The following is a 22,505-nucleotide window of genomic DNA, read 5'->3' on the forward strand; positions in this document are numbered from 1 at the left end:
ATGGAGGTTGTATTGTCAAAGGAAGTGCTGTAAACTTCAATGTGCAGTTAATGCATCAGTTTGGAGTTGCTCTATAAATAGAGCACTCCGTATGCTTTCAAGTGATAAAAAAATATAAAAAGAAGAGAACGTGATAAAAGATCAATAACATCATATATTCCTTTGTCTTTTATTTGTTATCCTCTTGTACTATAGTTTCAGTGTGATATTTTACATCTACTTTACTCCATTCATTAAAATGTTATCTCTCTAACTTTGATCTATTTATAACATTTTGGGATTTTTACGGGGATAGTAAGGAAACCAAAAGAGGTTTGTATTGTACTGCTTTCAGATTTCAGATTTCAGATAGGATAAGTTAAATACATTTATAAAAAATATGAAAAACTTAAAAAAATCTCTCTTCCCTTCACAAACGTCCAACTCCTTTCTCTCCCATTTTCCTTCTCCTCCCTTCCCCTTTCGTCATCTCTCTCTCTCTTTCTCTCTCTCTCCTTCTCTTTCACGCAAGCCGTTCACTGGTCACCAACGACCGTCAAATTAAACCTCCAGAATCCTCTTCACGTCCTCTTTCCAACCCCCAAGTTAGTTTCTACAAATTTGTAGCTGAATTTCGTCAATTTCATATCTAAGAAGCGGTGGCCGCAGATTTTCCGACAAAATTTTGGCCAAACCTGCCGGAATTGGACCTCGACCCAAGAGGTAAATATGATCCTCTCCTTGTGGGCTGTCCTCCACTGTAAGTTCTTTTCCAAAATAAAAAAATTTAGTTTTGGGGTCATTTCTAGATTTCGAATTTTAAATCCATTTTCTGTATGCATGTCAAAGATTGGGCGAGGAAGGTAAATCAAGTTTGTTTTCAACCTGGGCCGAGAAGAATTAGACCAACCCACGTATGGATTTTTTTTTGTATGCATGTCAAAGATTGGATTTTTTTTTTGCTTAAATTCATCCTAGTATCATAAGTAGCTTATGGAAGTTTATGGAAGAGCTTATGAAAAGATTCACATCCGTTTTACTCGTTTAAACTTGAAGTAGTTAATTGTCTTATTTTCGTTTGGGGCGTCTGGTTCCACTTTGTTGTCCTGGAATGCATGACGGTAGTTGATGATGTGCTGTGCATGTGGGTAACCTGTAAATTCGAAGTGTTCATATATAGTACAAATATATTCTATTTGCCATCAATCGAAGAATGCCCCTCATAATGTTTGGTTATAACTTGTAAGTATATATTTGTGTCTGATTTGTGGTTCTCATAAAATTATACGAAATTTACAATATTGTATGTTTACATGCAATTTCTCTATGTGCATGAACACTTATGTGGAGGGGGTTGGTCGGGTTTGGGAAGATCGGTGGATGTAGAGCCTGAATCGGAAATCGCGTTGGTAAAATCAGGTAATCTTTTTCTAAGATTTTTCAATTTTAATGTGTTTTGGTTTCTAGGTAGTACTTTGTTTTAGTATTTCTTGTTTCGAATTCATGATCGTTGACTGGTGTTTAAGTGGTAATTAAATTATGTAAATCTTCATTTCTTGACTGTTTTTAACTGGGTTTCTTTTGGGGAAGTTTCAATTTGACTATAGGATAACGTCATCATCATTGAATGTGAAAATTTGTCAATGTCTTACAGTTAATTATGATGCCCATGACGAGATGTGCAATTTTTTTTTTCCATTACACTTGTGTGTTATGTCAATTAAACTCTAGACCAACTACTAATTATCTCCTAAGTTCCTAAAATTCGTATTTGTAATATGTTGTAGAAAATGACCTATTTTGAGATTTTTTTTTGCATCTCTCTTTTATTCTACATTCGAAAGAGGTAGAATCGCATTATTGGGATTGTGGATTGCTTTTTTCATGTGTTAATCTGTGTGACGATTGATTATCATGCATGAAGAAATTAAAAATGTTACTAAAGTGTCTGGCAAAAGTCATTATGTTTCAATCACAAACGAGTGCATGTATACATATTACACCAATTAATCTGTGGGAGGAAGGATATGTAGCATCTCATCAGGTAAAGAAAAGGAATCATGATTTAAAAATTTGGAAGCCATTACATACTCATTCTTGCTATTCTGTGTAAATGATTGTCACCTTCATTTTCAAGAGCTTCTTGGTAGTCTAAACTTATAGTTCATTTTTTTCAGCGATATCCAATGTTATAATGTATTTTATTGCTTGATATATTTCTTACTCATGGTCATTTTTGAGAGGCTGTCAGAGCAGGGGATGTCTATATTGGGTTATTTGTGGTGGTTGAAGGTTGTTTGGCTTCCGACGAATTCAAATGCAATGGTATTAGGAATTATTGGTTTCATTATCTGTATGAATTAGGTTGTAGAACTAAATCATAAAAGCTTGTTTTTGCCCTACCCATAGTTTAATTGCCTGAACTACAAGATATTGATATTTTGGTGGATCGATTGGATGGTATCTTTAGAAGATATACAAATGCTTTTATTAATCTTTGCAAGGAGAAATGGCTTGAGGGGTTTGCTGTTTTGCATTCTAGTTATACTATGTCTTCTTGGAATTGTATATAAGATGCACTTTTTTCTTTAATTATTCTTACTAAAGACTAAAGCGTACCGGCTTTTGTTTGCGTGTTTGTCTTGTTACCAAAGATTTGGAAGTACCAGCAAGCTGGCCTCCCTATTTGGACATTCCACGCTTTGAAGATTTAAGTATCACTGACAGTTAAGACTCATTTTCTCCATTGTTTAGTTGTATATTTGTGAATATTCTATTTATCCATTGTTTCCAACAGTTAAGACTCATTTTCTCCTTTAAAATTGCAGGTTTATTGATGATGTACACTAGATATGTCATTAAAATAAGCAACTCACTTTGGCCCTAAATAATATGCAAACTTACATATTTTTTCGATTCAGGTGACTATGAGCTGAAGAAATGTGTTGTCTCAGACCTAGAAGCTACTTTTACAACCTGGAGTGAGGAATATGAATCTTTGATATGGTAGATCTGGAACTTGTATGTGTTGATTTTAACTAACTCCTTTTTAGGTGTAATTTTGGATTAATTTTGTTTTGAATTCAACTGTATCTGTTATGGCTTCTGATGAGGTGCAAGGCTTGCTGGGGAAAATGCATCTGTCCAAAAATGTGTGCTTTCAAGTTTTATTGTATTAGAGATAAAATATGTAACATTACATTATGTTTGTGAGATTGGGAATGTGTTGTAGGCCTTGTCATTTTAAGAAAATTAAAAATTTTCATTTCCTCAATTTTAGTTACAAATTTTGATTTTTTTTTAATATTTAATTCATGTTGGCACAATTACAATATGAAGTGCCAACTTGTCTGGAAAAGGTTATCTGACAAGTTGTTAGAAACGAGGCACAAATAGTGGTTCATTTGTGCCTACCTCTTTGAGCACCAAACAGTTTATTGTGCTCTTTTAGCAAAGGTAACATCCATAGAAGGCACATATAGAAATATATTTGTTGTACTGTTGTTATTGGTCTATGGGCACATATTTTGGTGCTCTTCGGCCTCAAAAGGGCACAAATAATTTATTGTGTGCAGTGACCATATTTTTTGTAGTGAGTGTTCTCAACTCTAAAACCTTCATTTGAGGGGTAAATAAAAACGCACGTACGAAAAGAACTGAAACCATATGGTAACAAAACTATATTATCACCCATAAAATCATCCATCTCAACTTACGTGTGGTGGTCACGACTCATATTTTATCTCCCTTCTTATATGACCTAACACATGAGAAGAAAGATAAAAAAAGGGGTGTGATATCCATGCATCTCTTTTTACTTCTCTCACACCCTTCTAATTTTTAGCCGTCGGATCGGATGAATTAAAAAGGATCAACGAACAAAAATTAACAAAAGGGTATGAGAAGTAAAAAGGGGTGTGTGGATAGCACACCCCTAAAAAAAAAGAGTCCATGAGCACGGTTCCAATTCTTTTGTCAAATCTAAGAAATGCATGTATTATTCACTTTGTCAAACTCTTGCGTCGTTTCAATTTTGAGGAAATGTTTAAGCTAAAAAGCGTGTAGACATGAAAATATACTTTTGAAATAATCTGATAAACTAAGTATCGACATGCATGTTAGCATGTTTAAATGTTTGTTGGCCCAAAAAAGATAAAAAGCAAGTACATTTGTATAACAGCAGGAGCTCACCCCAACCAAATATATGAATAGGCTATGAAATCATGCTAATACAAGAACTAAACCCTCAAACATAAAATATTGGACTTACGGTAAGTCACTTACCCAAATAATAAATATTTCAAAAGTTTTAGTGTAAAATAAAGAATTCAATTTCGACTTTTCCAACATAGAGCAAGTAGAAAGCAATTCGTTTTGGAAATTTCCGTATGTTTGTTTCTCTCGCAGTAGATATCCTGCAATGTTTTTCACCTAATTACATATAATTTAATTGAAAAAAAAATTACGTAGGATTTTAATTACAAAAAAAAAAAAAAAAATTATATTTGTTTCCTTTTTCTGGTCATTAGGAAGGAAGATTATAAAATGTATTAAATTTTAGAGTGAATTAGATTTAAACGCTCAAAATTTGAATTTCTTTTATTAAACATTCATGCCTTTTGATCAAGGCGCTTTGGTACATTAGGCCACATCAGTATTTCTTATTTTTTAAATTAAAAATAATAATTGCATTTTTTTAAATTAAAATTTTACATATTGATTTCTAAATTTGTCCTTTTAATTAGTTGGGAGAATTTTTTTTTATCCGGCCTTTTTTTTTTATTCATGTATTTTAGGAGTTGTGGACTCTTTTTAGGAGATAATTTTGGTTTTTTTGCTCAACATATTTATCCAATTATCTCTTTTAATTTTTATTTTCGTTCAAAACATTTTTTTATCCTAAAATTGAAAAAATAATTGAAATGATGGACACATAGATTTTTTTGTTTGTTTATTATTTAGTATACTTTTTGTTAGATAATTATTTCGTATACATTTGAATTTGTACATATTGTTGATTAGTGATAATGGTATGTTTATTGTTGGTTATCATATATTGGTTTTGTATAAATTGATTGGTACGTTTATTTTTAATTTTTGGGTGTACATATTGTTGATTGGTACGTTTTGTTTTAGCTTTCGGTATGTTTTGTTTTAGCTTCCGGTATGTTTAGTTTTGTTCTCGTTGATTGATAGGTTTTTTTCACGATTTTGTTATGATTGTTTTTGTATACATTATGGATTGTACCATTTAGTGTCATATGGGTACGATTAATATTATACATATCGTTGATTGGTACATTTACTTTTGTTCTTCAACGTTTGTTTTCATACATATATTTTTTATTGGTACATTTGTATTATTCTCTATGTTATTTTCTTATATGAATTACTACAAAAATTTATATATGGATTACTACAAATATCTTAAATGGTATTTTATTTCTTCATTGAAAGGAAAAATAAAAAATAAAAAATAAAAAACAAACGGCAAGATATTTTATTCCTTAATAAATTGTAGATAATCATTTTTTGTTTGGTATAATTATCATTAGAGGGAATCAAAGAAGCTAGATTGTAGTAAATTTGTTTTAATATCTCTGCATTTTTTTCTGACGTGAAGAATTTAGGCAGTGGTAAGATCTGTAATTTTGGTACAAATAAATGATAGTTATGATAGATGAGACTCCAAATTTGTAGGAGATTTTTTTAATTAAATCTCTAAAACCAACAAATGTTTAGTCTATAGAGTTGAAAACTCAGGCACTTATACCAAAACGCCCCTAAATTTTAAATTTGTTGTTTTGGGGTTAAAAGCTTTGATATATATGATTAATAATAGTACACATGTTATAATATAAGTGGACTCGATATACATTGCAAAATATAACACATTGCGTGGTAGATGGGCACAATAATTTCCCATCTGAGTAGAGATTGCTTGGAGTCATTTTATAATGGCAAAGGACACATTATTGCATGTATTTTAAGAGGAATAGCTGGTAATTAATTCATACTTTAGTAGTTAGCAATAACAAATTACATGCCTAATATATTTGAGAGTATGAATTCAGGAACATGATCATAATTGAGAGTATGGTTTTTGGGGCAAGAAAAGGATAATGATTTGACATGAAAGCTTATGTCGGACACAATGGTATTGGCTTGATAGTGCGCCAGTAATTGAACTTATAAATTATTTGCCTCATGCACAAACCAAGCTGGAGGCCTCGAGCAAAGCATGTTATAAAATGTCTAATTACATAATAATACAAGACAAAATCTAGCTGTACATTGAAACTCATGAGTTACAACATCAAAGGTTGAGTAATTTCTTTTTACAAACGACAAATAATCTGAATGATAAAAGAGAAAATACTTTGAACTCGAATTGCAGTGGGTTAAAGAGAAGAGATTTTTCAATGTACTCAGCATACAAAGTGGTACACCACGTGTCGTTATATAAATTGATGAACACTGAAAAATATAACCAAAAATATCAACTTTGTCGTCCAATTATATATATTATGATATATCTCTCATTAAAAAGGGAGACTATATCCATTATAGTAATCCACCACTTGCAAAGTTTGAGTAATCACATTAGACAGGACATATCTTGATCATCATCAGTTATATACAACACCTTAATTTGCATCTCTAAATCAGAAATTATGATATCATCCATATTTCTCCCTATACCTATTTTCTCCGTACTCCAACGATCTCTTAAATTTCACCCTTCTTCGACAGAAAATTTAAAGACAAGAATTCGATTCACACCCATAAAATTTTTCATTACATTTAATTGAATTTTATGGTAGTTACACCCCATTTTACAAACCAAATGACATGTCACCAATAAAAAAACGAACACGTTTATCAACGTTTAAATAATAATCCAATTATTAACTTTTATGTTATTTAGTTTACAAAATTTTATGTACAAATTTAGTTTTCTTAACATAACTCTGACTTAAATAGACTAGTCCTAGACACAAAAATTCTCTTTAAAATGAAAACAAAACCTAGATCTTGGTCTATGATGGCTGTCTTTCCAAAATTCCAACTTTGTTTCTCCTCTACCCTTGAATTTTTTAATAAAAAGAACCAAGACAACTAACTTTAAAACAAATATTTCCTAAAAGAATTCTACCTTCTCTTAAGTTCCCAGGGGCACATACACTTGAGGACGTTTATGTTGACGACTGTCATAATAATGCCCAAATATGGGGCTATGCTTTGTAATTTACCATTACATCTTTCGGTTAAAATAATTAAAATTAAATTTCAATTGTTGAACCGATCAAAGATCATAATTGACGGCACATTAAAATTTGATCATTACAACAAGTAAGAGCTGAAACTAGATCATTTCGGCCCACAACCCTTATATAAGTGGAGGGTGATTCTTTTCTCTCATAATCTCTTTTCCTTTTCCTTTCTTCCTACTTGAATGATTACGGTTAAGTCACGTCAATATCTTATGTTAATTTTTTTATAAAAACAATAAGACAAAAAATAAAATATGAAAGGAGAGGTGGGAAGAAGATGAGAAGAGGACGAGACATAATCCTACTCTTATATAAGTTACATTTTAGTGAGTAGGTCCGGAAATACAACAAATATCTATATAAAATTGATGAAAATTTCTGGATGTTGACATATTAAACTCACCTGGCAACGCCAATAAGTGACCAAATACAACCTAGAAAATAAACAAAACGTCCCATCCATAATGGCTTGTTAGTCACGGTCGTGGATAAAGAAATCTCATCCAACGACTTGACCTGCCAAGAACAAGTAGAGCGTTGTTAAACGGGGGACCGGCTGCTTAATAACCCAAATCACCAGCCTTCCTTGCTCCAGCCCATGCATGGGTCAAGGGGGGTCCATGGGAGAGAGAGGAGACATGAATCTACGGCTCGAGCGCATGAGGGCGTGATGCAAAGCTGATGTCAATTACGTTATAAAATTAATAAAAAATATAAAAAATTAATGAAAATTAATAAAAATGTAAAAAATTAATTAAAAAATGAATAAAAAATCTGAATTTTTTTTCTATAAATATCTTATTATTATCTTCTACCTTACATCACAATTTTATATTTTCTCAAATACTTTGGATTGTAATTTCTTATTTAATGATACGTGGCGCAGCGAGACCAATTAAAAATTCTATTCAAAATTACAAATAAAATTATTTTTTATTATTTTATAAAATAAAAAATACTAATCTTTTATTGCCTATTGCCATGACTATTCAGTTTAGGAGTGGAGATGCAAAAGACAATTATTGTCCATTAAAGGTAATTACTATTCATTGAAGGGGATTTAACAGTTGCCCTGGGGGGCCTTCCAACACTGAAAGTGCTCTAAACCAAGTGCAATTGGGACTTTAGCTCCAGGCTTCCGGCACGTCCCTCTCAGTACATGCATTCAATAAATAGTGGAAGAGAATAGGTTGTCATTTTTATGGTTTGATTACGGAATAGTGTTATTTACACTTGTTTTTACTTCTCACATATCTTCACTAATTTTTTGTTATTAATTTTCTTCAATTTATTGATCGGACGGCCGAATATTGAGAGGGGTGTGTGAGAAGTAAAAATTGATGTGTAGATAGCACTACCCAACCAAAAAATTGATGTTTGGAAGTGCTTTTAAATTAATTGGAAGCACTTTTGGTGAAACTGTTTTTGGTTACCTAAAGCATTTGAAGTGCAGAGTAAAAGAAGCATCAGTTATGTGCTTCTTGTAGGAAACACTTCAAGTACTTTTCTATGATTAACTATTTTTTACTAAGAATTGGTTTCAAAAACACTTTCATTAGAAACATTTTCGGTCATTTAAAATGCTTCTTTTTTTGTGATAGATAGGGTGGGAAAATACATGTGAGAACTCACGGATATAGTATAAAGAAGTTGAAGGATGATGAATAAATATGTAAGCAAATGCATATATAAAAAAATGTACACAAAATGGGTAGAAACACTTTTATTTGAAGTACATCAAAATTTTTAACGAAGCACACATCATGCATATTTTTCGAAAACACTTAGTTCGATTTTCAATTCAGAAGCACTTTTAATTTTTTTTTCCCAAACTAGCGCTTTTGGTGGCATGCAATGTCACATCCCGGTCCAGGCAGGACTACTTTCCGGGCCCGCTCCATCACCGTAGCACGATATTGTCCGTTTTAGGCCCCAACCATGCCTTACGGTTTTGTTTTTGAGAACTCACACGAGAACTTCCTGATGGGTCACCCGTCCTAGGAATGCTCTCGTGCACTACTCGCTTAACTTCAGAGTTCCGATAGAACCCGAAACCAATGAGCTCCCAAAAGGCCTCGTACTAGGTAGGGATGAGAATATACATATAAGGATCACTCCCATGGGCAATGTGGGATCTTACAATCCATCCCCCTTTAGGGGCCCGACATTCTCGTCAGCACACCACAACCAGGGATAGGCTCTAATACCAAATTGTCACATCCCGGCCTGGGCGGGACCATTTCCCGGGCCTGCTCCACGACCATAGCACGATATTGTCCCATTTGGGCCCCAACCATGCCCTCACGGTTTTTTTTTTTGGGAACTCACACGAGAACTTTCGGATGGGTCACCCATCCTGGGAATGCTCTCGCGCGCTACTCACTTAACTTCGGAGTTCCGATGGAACTAGAAGCCAATGAGCTTCCAAAAGGCCTCGTACTAGGTAGGGATGAGAATATACATATAAGGATCACTCCCATGAACGATGTGGGATCTTACATGAAAGCTCTTTTAGTTATTTTCCAAAACACTTCTGAACATACCTACATGACATTCTGCACCTTGCAAAATGAATGGAGTGAATAGAGTTTTTGTATGGAAAGTGGTGGCTTACAGGTTCAAACTCTCCCCTAAGTCTAGTATTTAGAGTATGTATGAATATCACTTGTAATAACAAAAAAATGTATTTGTATGCTCCTCAACGATGTAACGAAGCGGCTCACTAGGTGATTAAATAAGAAAGGTAATTTGCTCTTGCAATCCTGGTCACATGTAGCATGAATCACCACTTCATATATTAGTTACAAAAGAGGCATTCCTAAATGCTAAGATTAATTTAGGCGTGGGAGAGAGGGGATTAAATAAAAAAGAGTGAAAAATACATCCATTGTACATTTCTTCTACATATTTTTTTTTCTTGTATACTTATACACTTATTTTACATACCCTCGGATTTTAATCCAGGATTCTACATCCGCTTGGTTTTTACTTTATGCATCTTTCCTTGTTCATTTCTTCTACTTATCTCTTACCATCCTTCCTTCACTATTCTATATCATCATTTTTCCAAGTATCTCTCATTTATCTCTAGTATAAAAGTGAAAAAAAAAAAAAAAATGAAGTGCTTATCAAGCGGACTTTTAGGCCTCAAGAAGATTGGTTTGGATATGATTATTCATTATATTGAAAGCATTCTAAAGGAAGAATTGGATGTCAATTTTCTTATTTTGTCCAAGTTAAAGGTTACACTTAAAGAAAAGTTGTCTCTATTAGTCCTACCATTTTTAGAGGGATTAGTAAATATATCTTTTTCTCATGAAGAGCCTTCAACTTGGACAAAAATATGGAAAGTTCTCATCCATTTTTTCATTCAAAATGCCTTCAATACAATGAATAATCATATCCAAGCTCATCCACTCTAACAAACGAGGCCTTAGTTTACAGAATTCATGGGTAACTAATAACAATGATGATATAAACCTTCCTAGTTGAATTGAAAGAATTATTTATTTTGCCCATGTAATGGTTATGTAAACTGCTTTTCCTCAAAATCATACACGGTTATTAGTCTTTGATATGAGAGATTTTTCAGTATGACCGGAATATGAGATGGTACACCACGAGTCATTATACAAATGGTGAGATGTGTGTCAAAATGTTAATAACTTAAAAAATACAATTTCCCACCACTTGTATAAAAACACATGATGTACCACCCATATTCCGGTCACAATAAAAAAATTATCCTTTGATATATACGTGTGAGTGACTAAGATTGAAAATTAAGTAATTACCAAGACAAGAAGCTGCTTGATAATGAACCACAGCTTGACATGATATATATCATAAGTTTGTTGTACTCTCTCTACCTAATGAGTAATAAATAAATCCGCTGCTGCCTTCTTTAATCTAACAATATATAGCAAATACACAGATCTTCTATATAGAAAGTACTCAACGGGGCTAGTTGTTCTTTATGTTGAATGTAGATAAAAAGCTTGTACGACCTACAATCCGATACAAAAGTACGAAAAAATTACGTATGTAAAGTAGAAGCCTTAGTTAATAATTTGATCCAGGACTGTCCCAGGTTTCAGGTATGATGGAGTGAAGCATACAGCAGTTGTCTTGGTAGCCACCACACTCAGTAGTACAATCCGATGAATTTGAGGTGTCAAGTATAACCTCTTCAATCTTTCCGTAAACATTTTCCGCAGTTGGCCTGTTTGTAGGTGAAGCTGATACACACTTGAGGGCAATGTTGAGAAGAGGAAATGCCCATTCTTTTGCAGCTTTAGCAACCTCCTTGTCGAAGACCTCCCCAGTCCACTCCTCCTTAACCATGGCAGTCACCCACTTAGGAAGGTCTATCCCAGTTCCTTCAACAGTTTTGCCTGTTAGTAACTCCAGAAGAATCACGCCGAAGCTATAAATATCTCCCTTTTCTGATAACATTTTCTCTGGGGCTGTGTAACCATTGGAGGAAATGGTACACCCTTTCTTGGGGTCGAAAAAACTTGAAAGCCCGTACTCGCTAATCAGTGGTTCATCATTGTCATCTAAGAGGATATTTGAAAGCTTGAGATTCCCATGAGGGATGCAGTCATCAGTCCTCTGATATATGAAGTCTAGCCCCCTTGAAATACCGCGTGCTATAGAGAGCCGAAGCCTCCATGGAAAATCCCTCTTACCTTCTGTGTAGCCTGCACATAAATATATGAAGCAGTTTAGGGCATTTGTAAATTCTAGGTGATTGAAAATGTGCAAGGAATATGTACATGTGGGCAGTGTGCCCACCCCCTTGCACCCTTGTTCGAATCCCACCCCACTCCTAAGATTAGAATAGTACATAGAATAGTTTGATGTGAACTTACTCTCAAGCAGGTTTAGCAGACTTCCATTGCTTTGAAACTTGTAGATCAAAAGTTTTTCTTCGTTAGTGGAATTGTAACCAACGAGTGGTAGAATGTTGGGATGCTTTATAATCCCTATTTGTCTCATTGTTTGGCCAAACTCCTCAAAGGGTACTTGCAATTTCTTCAATCTTTTGACTGCATATAGGGCATTGTTTTTCAGTATTACCTTGTAAAGGCTGCTGCAAAAGGACTGGTTTCTCAAGTCAGCTGTGGCTTCAAGGAGGTCTTCCAATTTAAAACTTTCATGTTCTTCAACGAAGAAGACAAGCTCCGATCGGTTCTCCACTGGCTTCTCTCCCTCTTGAACCTTAGGAGGCGGAATATTCTGAGGCGAGTCTCGAAGCGATTTGAGAATCTCCCTCTCTTCAGCTATCTTAGCAGCCTTCCTTCCTGCAAAGTACATGAACAAGAGAAAGAAGCCAAGCCCCACAATTAATGGCATCATGTATTCGTATTTCTTGTACCACGGTCTAAAGGTATCTGAATCACTGCCACTGCCACTGCTTGGTCTCTCGGACTCTGTTGCTACGGCCACTGAATTTACTACCTTTTCCTGCTTCATGGCACCATGTCTCTGTAATCTCCTCGATTTCTTCAAGTATGTATGAATCGGCTGAACTCCCTCTTCAGAGCGTGAGGCGGTGCTAATAAAATGATTGTTGGAGATGTCCAGTCCCCTCAGATATTTCAGTTTAGTCAGAGCCTTGGGTATCCTTCCACTCAGAACATTGCTGCTTATATTCAAATATGTTAGCCTTGTGCAATGCAATATTGAGTTAGAAATAGTTCCCCCAATTTGGTTTTTTGCTAGGCTAACAACTCGAAGATTCGGGAGATTACATAGTGAACCTACATCAAGTATGCCACTAAGATTCAAATTTTCAAGCCTGATTTCTGTTATCGAAGTAGCGAGTGAGTTGCATGTCACACCCTTCCACTTATGTATGCAGGGATTTTGCCGCATAGGTGCATTCTGGCCAACTTTAAGTATATCTTGAGGATCAACAGCTCTAATGAATTGCAGCAAAGCTTCAAACTCTGGTGACTCGCCTCCCATGGATACCATGATTGAGTAAGAAAACACCCCAATGCATACCAGTCCCTTCAGAAACAGATTGAAACCTCTCCTGCTCGGCATTTTTGTTGGTTCCACTTCTTTGTTGGACTCATCAGAAACTGAGTGAACTGTGATAAACTATGTTTCCATTTGTCTACCTTTCCCCCCTGTTTATCCCGAAAATATTGAAGTATCTCAAGGCAGGATTATAACTTACAATATCAAGGTGCATGGTTCTACTATTTGGTGCGTCAGATGAGGATATTTCGTATACTACAAAGTTTTTCTTTGTATTTTCTCCATTGTGTGAGATAACCAATGTTTTGAACAATTTGTTAATCCGTTACCTTCAATGTGATAAACTACAGCCATAAACATAATTGACAAAAAAACAAAAAACAAAAAAATTTGCATAGAGTCAGTTAACCATTCTGCATTCAAATGAGTTTTGGTTAGGACAATGGTCCTGGCACACCCCTTTCCATTTTTTTTTTCTTTTTTTTAAATCCCTCTTTGTTTATATCCCTTTTCTCCGTTAATTTATTCAACTCAAAATATAAACAAGAATATACATGAGAAAATGGTATGAACAACTCATCTCTTCATATTTTTTTATTCATTTACAAATTGAGGAACTAAATATTGGATTAATCATTTCGACGGGTACATCTATAATTTGTCTTTGTGGAGATTATTAATTTATGGGAAAGAATATTACTTGCCTTTGACTTTTGGCTAAATTGTAAGCACAATATCATAATCAGGGGCCAATATATTGATAGGGGGTGAGCAAAAACCAATGTACGTCTTTCGGAAACTCTGAACTCAAACTGTGGCTGTTCCGGAGTGGCCAAGATTAGGTTGATCATCTAAGAAATTTGCTTATGACTACAAACAACAGTTGGACATCTCTATGCATCTAAGAAACAAGAATTTAGAAAGATTAGGATTCGTTGGTTTGTAGTTTTTACTTTTGTCTAATTGGCGATGTCCATTTTTAAATTCTAAACCAAGTTAACTTTTGTGGAGTGGTTTGCAGTGGTTGTAACTTTTAAATTTTGTATTTGTTTGTGTTTGATTACTAAAAATTGTGATTCATGTGTAATATGTTCCTTTGTGTATATTTATGACTTGAAATTTGTCAATCCATGTAAAGCTCGAGATGATGAGCATTTTGGTCTAAACCTGTGTGAATTGGAGTTAAAATAAGTCAACATATAAAAAAATGATAAGATATTTCAAGTACAGATATAATTGAGAGGGCTTCTAATCATAGTTGGATGATTGATGTAGTGGTTATGGGTGTTATGTTTTCCTTAAGGTGGAAGTTTGCAATCCCACCCATGTCACATATTCTCTTAATTTTTTTTTTCAAGATCATTAGAGCGGAGGGACTCGTCGGAGTTTGATCGGCCATGGGCTACTAGTGGTGGACAGCGGAGTTGGCTGGCAATATTGGTCAGTGATAGTCGTGTCCAGCCAAAGTTGGCCGATAATGGTGGTCGTTGGAGGAGAATCTCGTCGTAGTTATTGGTTAATGTTTGCATGGCAAATATGTATTAAAATTGAACTTTATCACTATTTACATGAATGGTATTCAATTTGTATTTAAACTAGATTTGTCAAACGGGTAGTGTTTGTATTGTTATTGTTTCAGATTTATTATCTTAATGAACCAAGTCGTGTCAAATCCATTACCTTAACAGATTTAAAACTTCAAACCCAAACATGACCCGTTAAATATCGTGTTACCTGCCCGATCCATTGCACCCATTAAGAACAATATATTAGTTTAATACAAGAAAATTTTATTTGAACTCATATAACCTCTTTCTACATCCGACTTAAATTTTAAATGTGAATTTTCTTTTTTATCCTATTGCATAATTACTATCAAGTACAAGGTGAAAATAACAACAAAACTAAAATTAATAAATAAACTCATACTCAATAATTAAACTCCACCATCACACAATGTTTATCCTACGTTCATTTCGGCTAAAATCCTAAAAGCTCCCATACAGAAAAACAGGTTTTTATTTTTATTTTTTTTATTTTTTTTATTTTTATCGATGGATGGGGATTTTGCAGTTTTGAACCCTCCAACTCAGGTATGAATTGATTTATGCAATTTTTTTTAATTTTATTTCAATTTTTTATTTTATTTTTATTTTATTTTTTTTTTATTTTTTTATTTTTTTAACTTTGAAAGATGGGTTTTTGAGTTTCCTTGGTTTTTGGGTTTTGCAACTACACACCATGTTACCATTACAATTAGGAACTTGTACCCATCTCTCCTTTAAAGGCAGAGTTTGTAAGTAAAAACGTTCCTCTATCCCAATCAGCTTAATTTTCATTCGTCATTAGGCTTCTTGTTAAAGCTAATTTGTTAATAGACTTCTCTCCTTAATTTGTAAGTAACAATATATTTGTAAATCCTCTTCAAAAGTTGTCATTTTTTTTTATTTTGAGAAAAAGTGAGTTACAATGTTAAAGGTCATGCATAAAAAAAAAGTTTGGAACGTCCTCAACAGTTACAAATCTATACCATCAGTTAGTTAAAATAACATTTTAGTAAGTAATCCGACAAAATCAAAGTCCTCGTGAGTTTCAATTCACGATCATCAAAGTTGAGAAGATGAGTTTTTGGGATTTTATTTATTAAATGGGTGTAAAGATAACTTTACATTTTGAATTGGGTTTGTGAGGGTAGTTTAGATAGTAAATTTGGGTTTAAAGAGATATTAATTCTTTAATTAAAAATAATATAAGTGTAGAGAGTAAGTTGGGTGTAAAAAGAGGTTATATGAGTTCAAATAAATAATCAATTGAAAAAAACTTCATACTAGATTACAAAACATTAACATATGAAATTCTAAAGTTCCTTTTGATTCAACAATACAACTACAATCTTTTCATTTAGCGCTGTATTTACATGCTCCATAAATATTACTTCAAAACACATCTAGTGTCTCCAGATTTCACTATTCATTACCGTATTTCATATTTTTGTGAAGTTTAATTTATTTTCAATACTTTTGGATTTTTGATTGGTTAGTTTAAATTTGATTTTTCTTAATTATCCAACAAAAGTTCATATACCTTTTAGGATCACTATTGGATTTTTTAGATCAAGCTTGATCTCTTGAGCACGTAGGCAAAAACTATTCACGAAACGAAGTTATAAGGAAGAAGTTGTAAGCAAACAAAGTAAGGGGCAAATTGGTAATTTAACAATTTTATATATAGCAGGCCCATCTGTTGGATTGGCCCATTCCATTTCAGAACCAACTTGCGAGCCAACCCAAATTATGTAGTCAGATCTATGAATTGACTTGGTTTTCTCGACATTTTTTAGACGCCGTTTCACAGTGTTTTCTTGTGAACTAATCTCGATAACCACCTGTTGGAGTTATGCCCTACAAGCCAATTTATGTAATATTGGATATTATATAATAATTTCATATTAATTAATTAATAAAGGGGCAAGTATATTCATTGATGAGTTCGACTTTATACTATAGTGGTAATGTATTGTGAATGATTCCACAAGACTTAAAAGGTATGGGAGTAATGTCCTAAATGAGGTTATCTGTGAAATCATGTCACCGGATTTCACTATTTATATTTTGTATTTTGTATATATGCGATTTTATTTTATTGTTATTTTAGAGTTTAGCTTAGTTTTAAGTTTGACTTTTCCGTACTTAGTCATTAGAGATTTGTGGACCTCCAAGGCCACTCTTAGATTTTTTGGGCAGAGCCCAAACCCATAAACTCGTAGGCGAAAACTATTTGCGAATCGAAGTTTTAACGAAGGATTTGCGAGTGACATAATTTAAGGGCTGAATAGGCTTAGTTTATGTTTTGAGAATTTCTATTTGGTTGTTAATTTCTTTTTAATTACTAACTAGTAGCTATGTGAGTTGCTGTTTTTAAACATTCATTTCAATTCAAGTCTAACCTTCAACAATAGTAATGTGTAAACCAAATTTGCAAATTATATGACATATCACCAATAGATTTAATTTAGTGCTCATTCATTACTTATACATGTCAATTAAAGTCCCATATCGACAAAGTTAGTAAATAAGAAAAAAAAACACCTCACTATTTATGTATAAAACACTTTAAAAATTCAGATAGAAGAGAAACAAAACTCATTATCTATTCACTTGTAAGCCCGGGATTTTTTGGTTCCCTTCTCTTAAATACAAAATACATTAGTTTTTCCGTGTTTCCAAATTGTTTAGATTGAAATGTCTTTCTAAGTATAACTTTATCGAAGTCTTACGTGTGAAAACAAATAATTTTTCTTAGATGAAGTTAGAACACATTTTTTTGCATCGTCCCGGACCTAAAAAATCTCAGGACCGGCTCTACAATCAACTAGATATATAATTGAGATAACATGTTATATGTTTATTTATTATTGTTCGTTGCGTACTTAATAATTCGAATTAAGCTAATCCAATAATATGCCTGATAACCCAATGCCACCACCATTCGACTCCTCTCGTTACCAACATCACATTCCACTCAAGTTTCACCCCATTTAACCACCGTAGAAGGTGGTTCAGAATGCACCGGTTTCTATAATTTCCTGGCCGGCGGTTTGGGTTTTTTGGCCACCCCGGCGTCAACCACTACCATCATTAATTACACTCACCTCCACCCCAGCAACAAAACCCAACAAGCTGTTAGACCTCTGATAATGGTGAGTTGAAGTTCGAAAGTTCTAGGGTTTTTCGGCCTCTTTCGCTAATTTTCAGATATTTTTCGGCAATTTATTCTTTGTGGCAGGTATCTTATATTTGTAGATATAATCTATATTTTGGTATATTTTTTGTCTACCATTTTGTTGGTCGGATTCTAGCGAGGTGTTGGCTGTCAATTGCACGTGCTGCGGCGCCTAGCCAGTGATCTTACCTTTTTTTCCTAAGCTGATTTCAATAACATGATTTCATTTATAATATTGGTTTGATGAGATTCCATCATTTTGAATATAGTTTTATAATTCATCGCCACTTGATTTTTGTGATTGGCAGAAAACCAAGCATTAGATTGCCGGCGAAACTTTTCGAGTATGTTATTCGTAGTAAGCTAAGTAAATATTTGTGTACTTTGATAGGTGTCGGCGAACTTCTGATTCTTCTTTTAGCTTGCATTTGTACTTGTGACTGCTTCGGACGCAAGGTGGGTGGTTTGTTAACTGTTCCTACATAGAATATTTAAATAATTATATGCCAATACGTATGCCGTATTGAATTATCACTACCACCTAGCATGCATGAGTTAGAGATGAAGTATAGATGATGTATGATTGCTAGTGTGAGAAGATGTGCCAGAGAGTTTATTAGAATTATTTTGTAGAACCAGTAGATTAGGGAATTTCTTGTGTTGTGCTTTTGTGCGACTAGATGCTTGGTATGGGGAACTGATAATGTGTGTGCCTATTGGGTAATTCAGCTAGATTGACGTATGATTTGTGATATATATTGAGCATTTGGAGAGACTAGGTTCCTTGTCCATTATTGTGTATATATTTAGATTGTATTTTATTTAACATTATACAACTACTGTTCAACTGTCACATGGTGATTTCATGTGTTTCTTGAGATCGAGGCGTGACATTTGGTAATGGTGGAGAGGAAAGTGCCCAAAATTTTCAAGATTGGAGTTGGACATCAACGACTTCCATATATGATGCCAGTGGAATGGGTGTCACTTAAAGAGAGGGGGAGGGGGGACGAAGATGGTGTGGTAGCCAATAGCGGATCTATTAAGGGACCTATGTGGTCTTAGGACCACCCAAAAGCTTGGATAAGTGGCTGTGAGGACCTCCGATGACCACCCAAGTTTGGGCAGATAAGGGAGGAGATGAGCAACTGCTGCACTATTTTCTGGAATTCAACAAACTAGAAGGAGAAGAAGAAGAAGACCGATTATTCCTTTTTAAATGACTTGGCTAGACAAAGTTGTTTTACCCAAGCCATTTGAGTGAAACGGTGTGGTTTGTTATGGGTTTGAAAACAATCTCTAAGTCACGTGGGATGCTGAGTTTCGTAGGGGCCTGACTTTCAAAAGAGCTCATTTTACCAAATCTTCTTATAACCTTTTAATTGCTTCCCATTGGGCCATTCCCCAATCCCCATCCCACCTAACCAAAGGCACCACTAGCTAACACCAATCACCTCTCCAGTCTTCACAGACCATGAATATCATGACACATTTTTAGGTATGACACTTTATCATAAACAAATTTAGTCTTTGTTGTTCGTAATGTTGTTGGTACAAAAATTATGAATGAAAAGTTGTAGTTTACGGTTTAAATTTTTAATATTATATTGGGACCACCCGACCCTAAATTCCTAGATTTGCCACTGGTGGTAGTGGTGGGGATATTGGAGTAGAAATGAGGTAGGCTTCTTCTCCAAAGATTTCTAATGAATTCACCTAAATTCACACGGATTCTATGGAAGACCATTAAACTCCATGAATTTATAACCCTTTTAAAATCTTTTGAAATTTCAATGAATACCCATTAATTGTAATCCATTATTTTCTTAAAGAAATGAGATAAATGGGTTATGTTAGGGTAGTATTCTTTATATATATATTATATTTTTTTTAATACAATCACCATCATCAAGATTCGAATATAAGATCTATCACTTATAAATGAAGAGAAATAAACTAGACAGTAGTACTAAAAGATAGTGTCATGTTTATATTTTTAAACTAACTATTAACGAAAATCACATGTTTCTACTCTTGACAAACAGAAATCAAATGCTTGTTGGAGCAATATTAGAAAATATGAAAATAACACAAGAATTACAATGATAATAATCATAAATAAAATAACAACATCAATAGTATACAAGATTAATATAAACATCTAGAGATAAAGTTAGAAAAATTGACAAACTTGGAGATTGAGGCTTGCATAAATGCAATGTCCTAAAGATAGAATTTCGCCCTTACTCTTGTGCTTGTAATTCGGTAGGCGTCCATCTCCGAGAATTCAACAATCTATAATCCAAAGTCAAAGCTGACACACCGCGACCGAAGACACACCTTGACCGAAATCAAGGCGTGTTGGCTGTCACGCCTTGATTTCGGTCGGGGTGTGTCAAAAACACTTTAATCTTCGAACTGTGGTGAACTTTATATATTCCATACTCTCAAGACACGACTTGGAATTTAGCACACAAAGCATGAGAAAAACGAAGTGGGGAAACCCTATTTCTCAAGAGTAAAAATTAACTCTAATTTTCTATATTAATGATGATGGTTTCATGAGTTTATATAGCACCCAAGTACTTCTTGTTAAAGAGATGTAACTTTTCATCTATAAGTATACATCATTTGACAAAGAAATGCACCTAAATAACATAACCTTTCTAAGAAATATGGTTAACAATATTTTTCATTCAATTATTAAAATTATATATTACAATATTTTATATTATAATATATAATTTCCAACAATCCCCTACATGAATGAAAAATTAGGAAGAATTAGAGAGTACAGGCGTACAAGAGATGCATTGGGAGAGGTGTCTTTTGGACTTGAACCTACCCTAGTGAATACTTATTGGGTTTACTTGGTGGCACAATGGATGTGGAAGAACTTGAACTATTCTCCGCAGCAGTAAATCGAGACAATAAGCAACACACATCACTAATCCTAATATATTGCGATTCATACGTTTGTATTCATTTTGGTCTTGAACAAATCCCTGATTCATGAGAGATTTAGAGAATTTAGCCATCTCATTCTCATTGAAGCGACCCACTTCTACTCTCACATAGATGACCACTGATTAAGAATAGTCTGCTCTATTCCTCTAATTTATAAGATATCATTGTCATTAAGTATAAATATACACCCTAAAACTTCTGCAAACAACACACTTCTTCCATCATAGGAATGAGATATATAGTGTGTTAACTTCTTTGAATCATGCCCAACCAGTTTGCTTATTGAACTTAGACCATGGGATCTTCAATCAACTAAGTTAGGTTTCCGCCTGACTAATTCATTAGCTATATTGGGTTTAGCCTTATTCCTCTCGATGATCAATTTACTCTCTAGTCTAACCTTTAATAATTGGTACCATTTAGGTTGACTATTTTCTAATGTTGGCCAAAATATTCCATCATCCATGAAACAAATTTCATCGAGAGTAGTTGTTTTTCAATTTTAAGTCATCATAACATATATTTGGACTTACTAATAAGTAATTTCCTAGGAAATAGACTTCCCCCACATTTAAGGTATTTGAAAGAAGGTCTCTAACCTCTTCACACCTTAAAACTCATTCATTATAAGAGATTATTATCTTTGTTACATGCAAATTACTCCTTCTAATTTGTTCCTTGCCATATTCGCAAACCATCACAATACATGCATAAGATTATCCCCAACAACATTTTGAAGCCAATATGCTTCCTATCCGGATTGTAATTGTACTTTCATTTGAGGATTTCTTTATTGAAATGCATGTATTTCCACCTATGTACTTTGTCTTCACATTGTCAAAGATTCAATTAGTTAGCATTATGGTAAATATGGATGCTCTTAACTATGAATAACACAACCCAATGACTATGTACATTCGATTTATATGCTTACTTAATAAGCATCATCATGTCTAATTCAATTATGTATGCTCACTGAATAAGCATTATTTCTGTGTCTAGTCATTTCTTTTACGAAATACCCCACATTTAACTCATTGGTGTAAGAGGAAAGACATCTTCTTGGTGATAATAAACGGAAATGCTTCAAGCCCTCATGCCCAATTAATTGATAAATCCAAATATCGAAGAAACCCATAACTGAAATTTAAATATAGACTTTATTCCATATGAAACATATCAGTTTGGCAATCCTTTTCATTTACTCATCTCACTTCTATCTTTCTTCGGGCTTTGTCCAAAATGAGTTCATCTATATGCTTTTCTCAAAAGCTTCAACTTCAAGGCTTAGGCTGGCTGTTGATTGGAGAGGTTATATTCAGTGCCAAATGCAGACACAGTTCACATGACATGCCTTTCCTTTGAAGTTTGGATCTCACATGGCAGATTCATCTTTCCATTTTATTTATTTATTTATTTTATTTTCTTTCACCACATTACATGGGCAGAAAGCATATTCCCAATGCGTTAGAGTAAATGTAGAATTATGGAGAATAATTCGAAGGATGACTTTGAGGTACGACTTGAATCGTTTCCTTAAAGTGTTAATTGCCCCCACTTGAATGAGTTTGC

The 22,505-nt window shown here is 33.9% G+C and overlaps 2 protein-coding genes across 20 annotated transcripts; one reads left to right on the forward strand and one right to left on the reverse strand.

The window, feature by feature from the left end:
* The first annotated feature begins 461 nt into the window (after positions 1-461).
* LOC108867747 lies at positions 462-3,253 on the forward strand. Of its 19 annotated transcripts, none has more exons than XR_007250838.1 (6): positions 462-893; positions 1,330-1,398; positions 2,231-2,304; positions 2,634-2,705; positions 2,901-3,000; positions 3,100-3,253. XR_007250838.1 is itself a non-coding variant. In XM_048564224.1 (6 exons), exons 1-5 carry the CDS (start codon positions 709-711, stop codon positions 2,987-2,989), a joined length of 363 nt encoding a protein of 120 aa, XP_048420181.1. In that variant the 5' UTR covers positions 462-708; the 3' UTR covers positions 2,990-3,000; positions 3,100-3,253. The 19 variants fall into 19 exon arrangements, 1 of the variants encoding a protein (XP_048420181.1); XR_007250839.1 differs by having other exon boundaries at positions 2,236-2,304; XR_007250830.1 differs by lacking the exon at positions 2,231-2,304 and having other exon boundaries at positions 462-739; positions 829-893.
* An 8,062-nt stretch (positions 3,254-11,315) lies between these two features.
* Positions 11,316-13,307, reverse strand: LOC103941130 (leucine-rich repeat receptor-like protein kinase PXC1). Its single transcript, XM_048564110.1, has 2 exons — positions 12,128-13,307; positions 11,316-11,956 (listed from the first exon to the last, which is right to left on the reverse strand). Exons 1-2 carry the CDS (start codon positions 13,305-13,307, stop codon positions 11,316-11,318), a joined length of 1,821 nt encoding a protein of 606 aa, XP_048420067.1.
* Positions 13,308-22,505: the final 9,198 nt, after the last annotated feature.

Source organism: the organism of the source record quoted next, unplaced genomic scaffold, assembly GCF_019419815.1.
Source record: "Pyrus x bretschneideri cultivar Hongxiangsu unplaced genomic scaffold, Pyrus_bretschneideri_v1 Contig38, whole genome shotgun sequence".
In the NCBI taxonomy this organism is placed as follows: domain Eukaryota; kingdom Viridiplantae; phylum Streptophyta; class Magnoliopsida; order Rosales; family Rosaceae; genus Pyrus; species Pyrus x bretschneideri.

Coding starts and splice junctions, on each gene's coding strand:
- LOC108867747 (XM_048564224.1), top strand. CDS start 709: ATGATCCTCTCCTTGTGGGCTGTCCTCCACT. Junction 1,399..2,230: donor AATCGCGTTGGTAAAATCAG/GTAATCTTTTTC, acceptor AGAGGCTGTCAG/AGCAGGGGATGTCTATATTG. Junction 2,706..2,900: donor AGATTTAAGTATCACTGACA/GTTAAGACTCAT, acceptor TTTTCGATTCAG/GTGACTATGAGCTGAAGAAA.
- LOC103941130 (XM_048564110.1), bottom strand. CDS start 13,307: ATGCCGAGCAGGAGAGGTTTCAATCTGTTTCTGAAGGGACTGGTATGC. Junction 11,957..12,127: donor TCTGCTAAACCTGCTTGAGA/GTAAGTTCACAT, acceptor ATTTATGTGCAG/GCTACACAGAAGGTAAGAGG.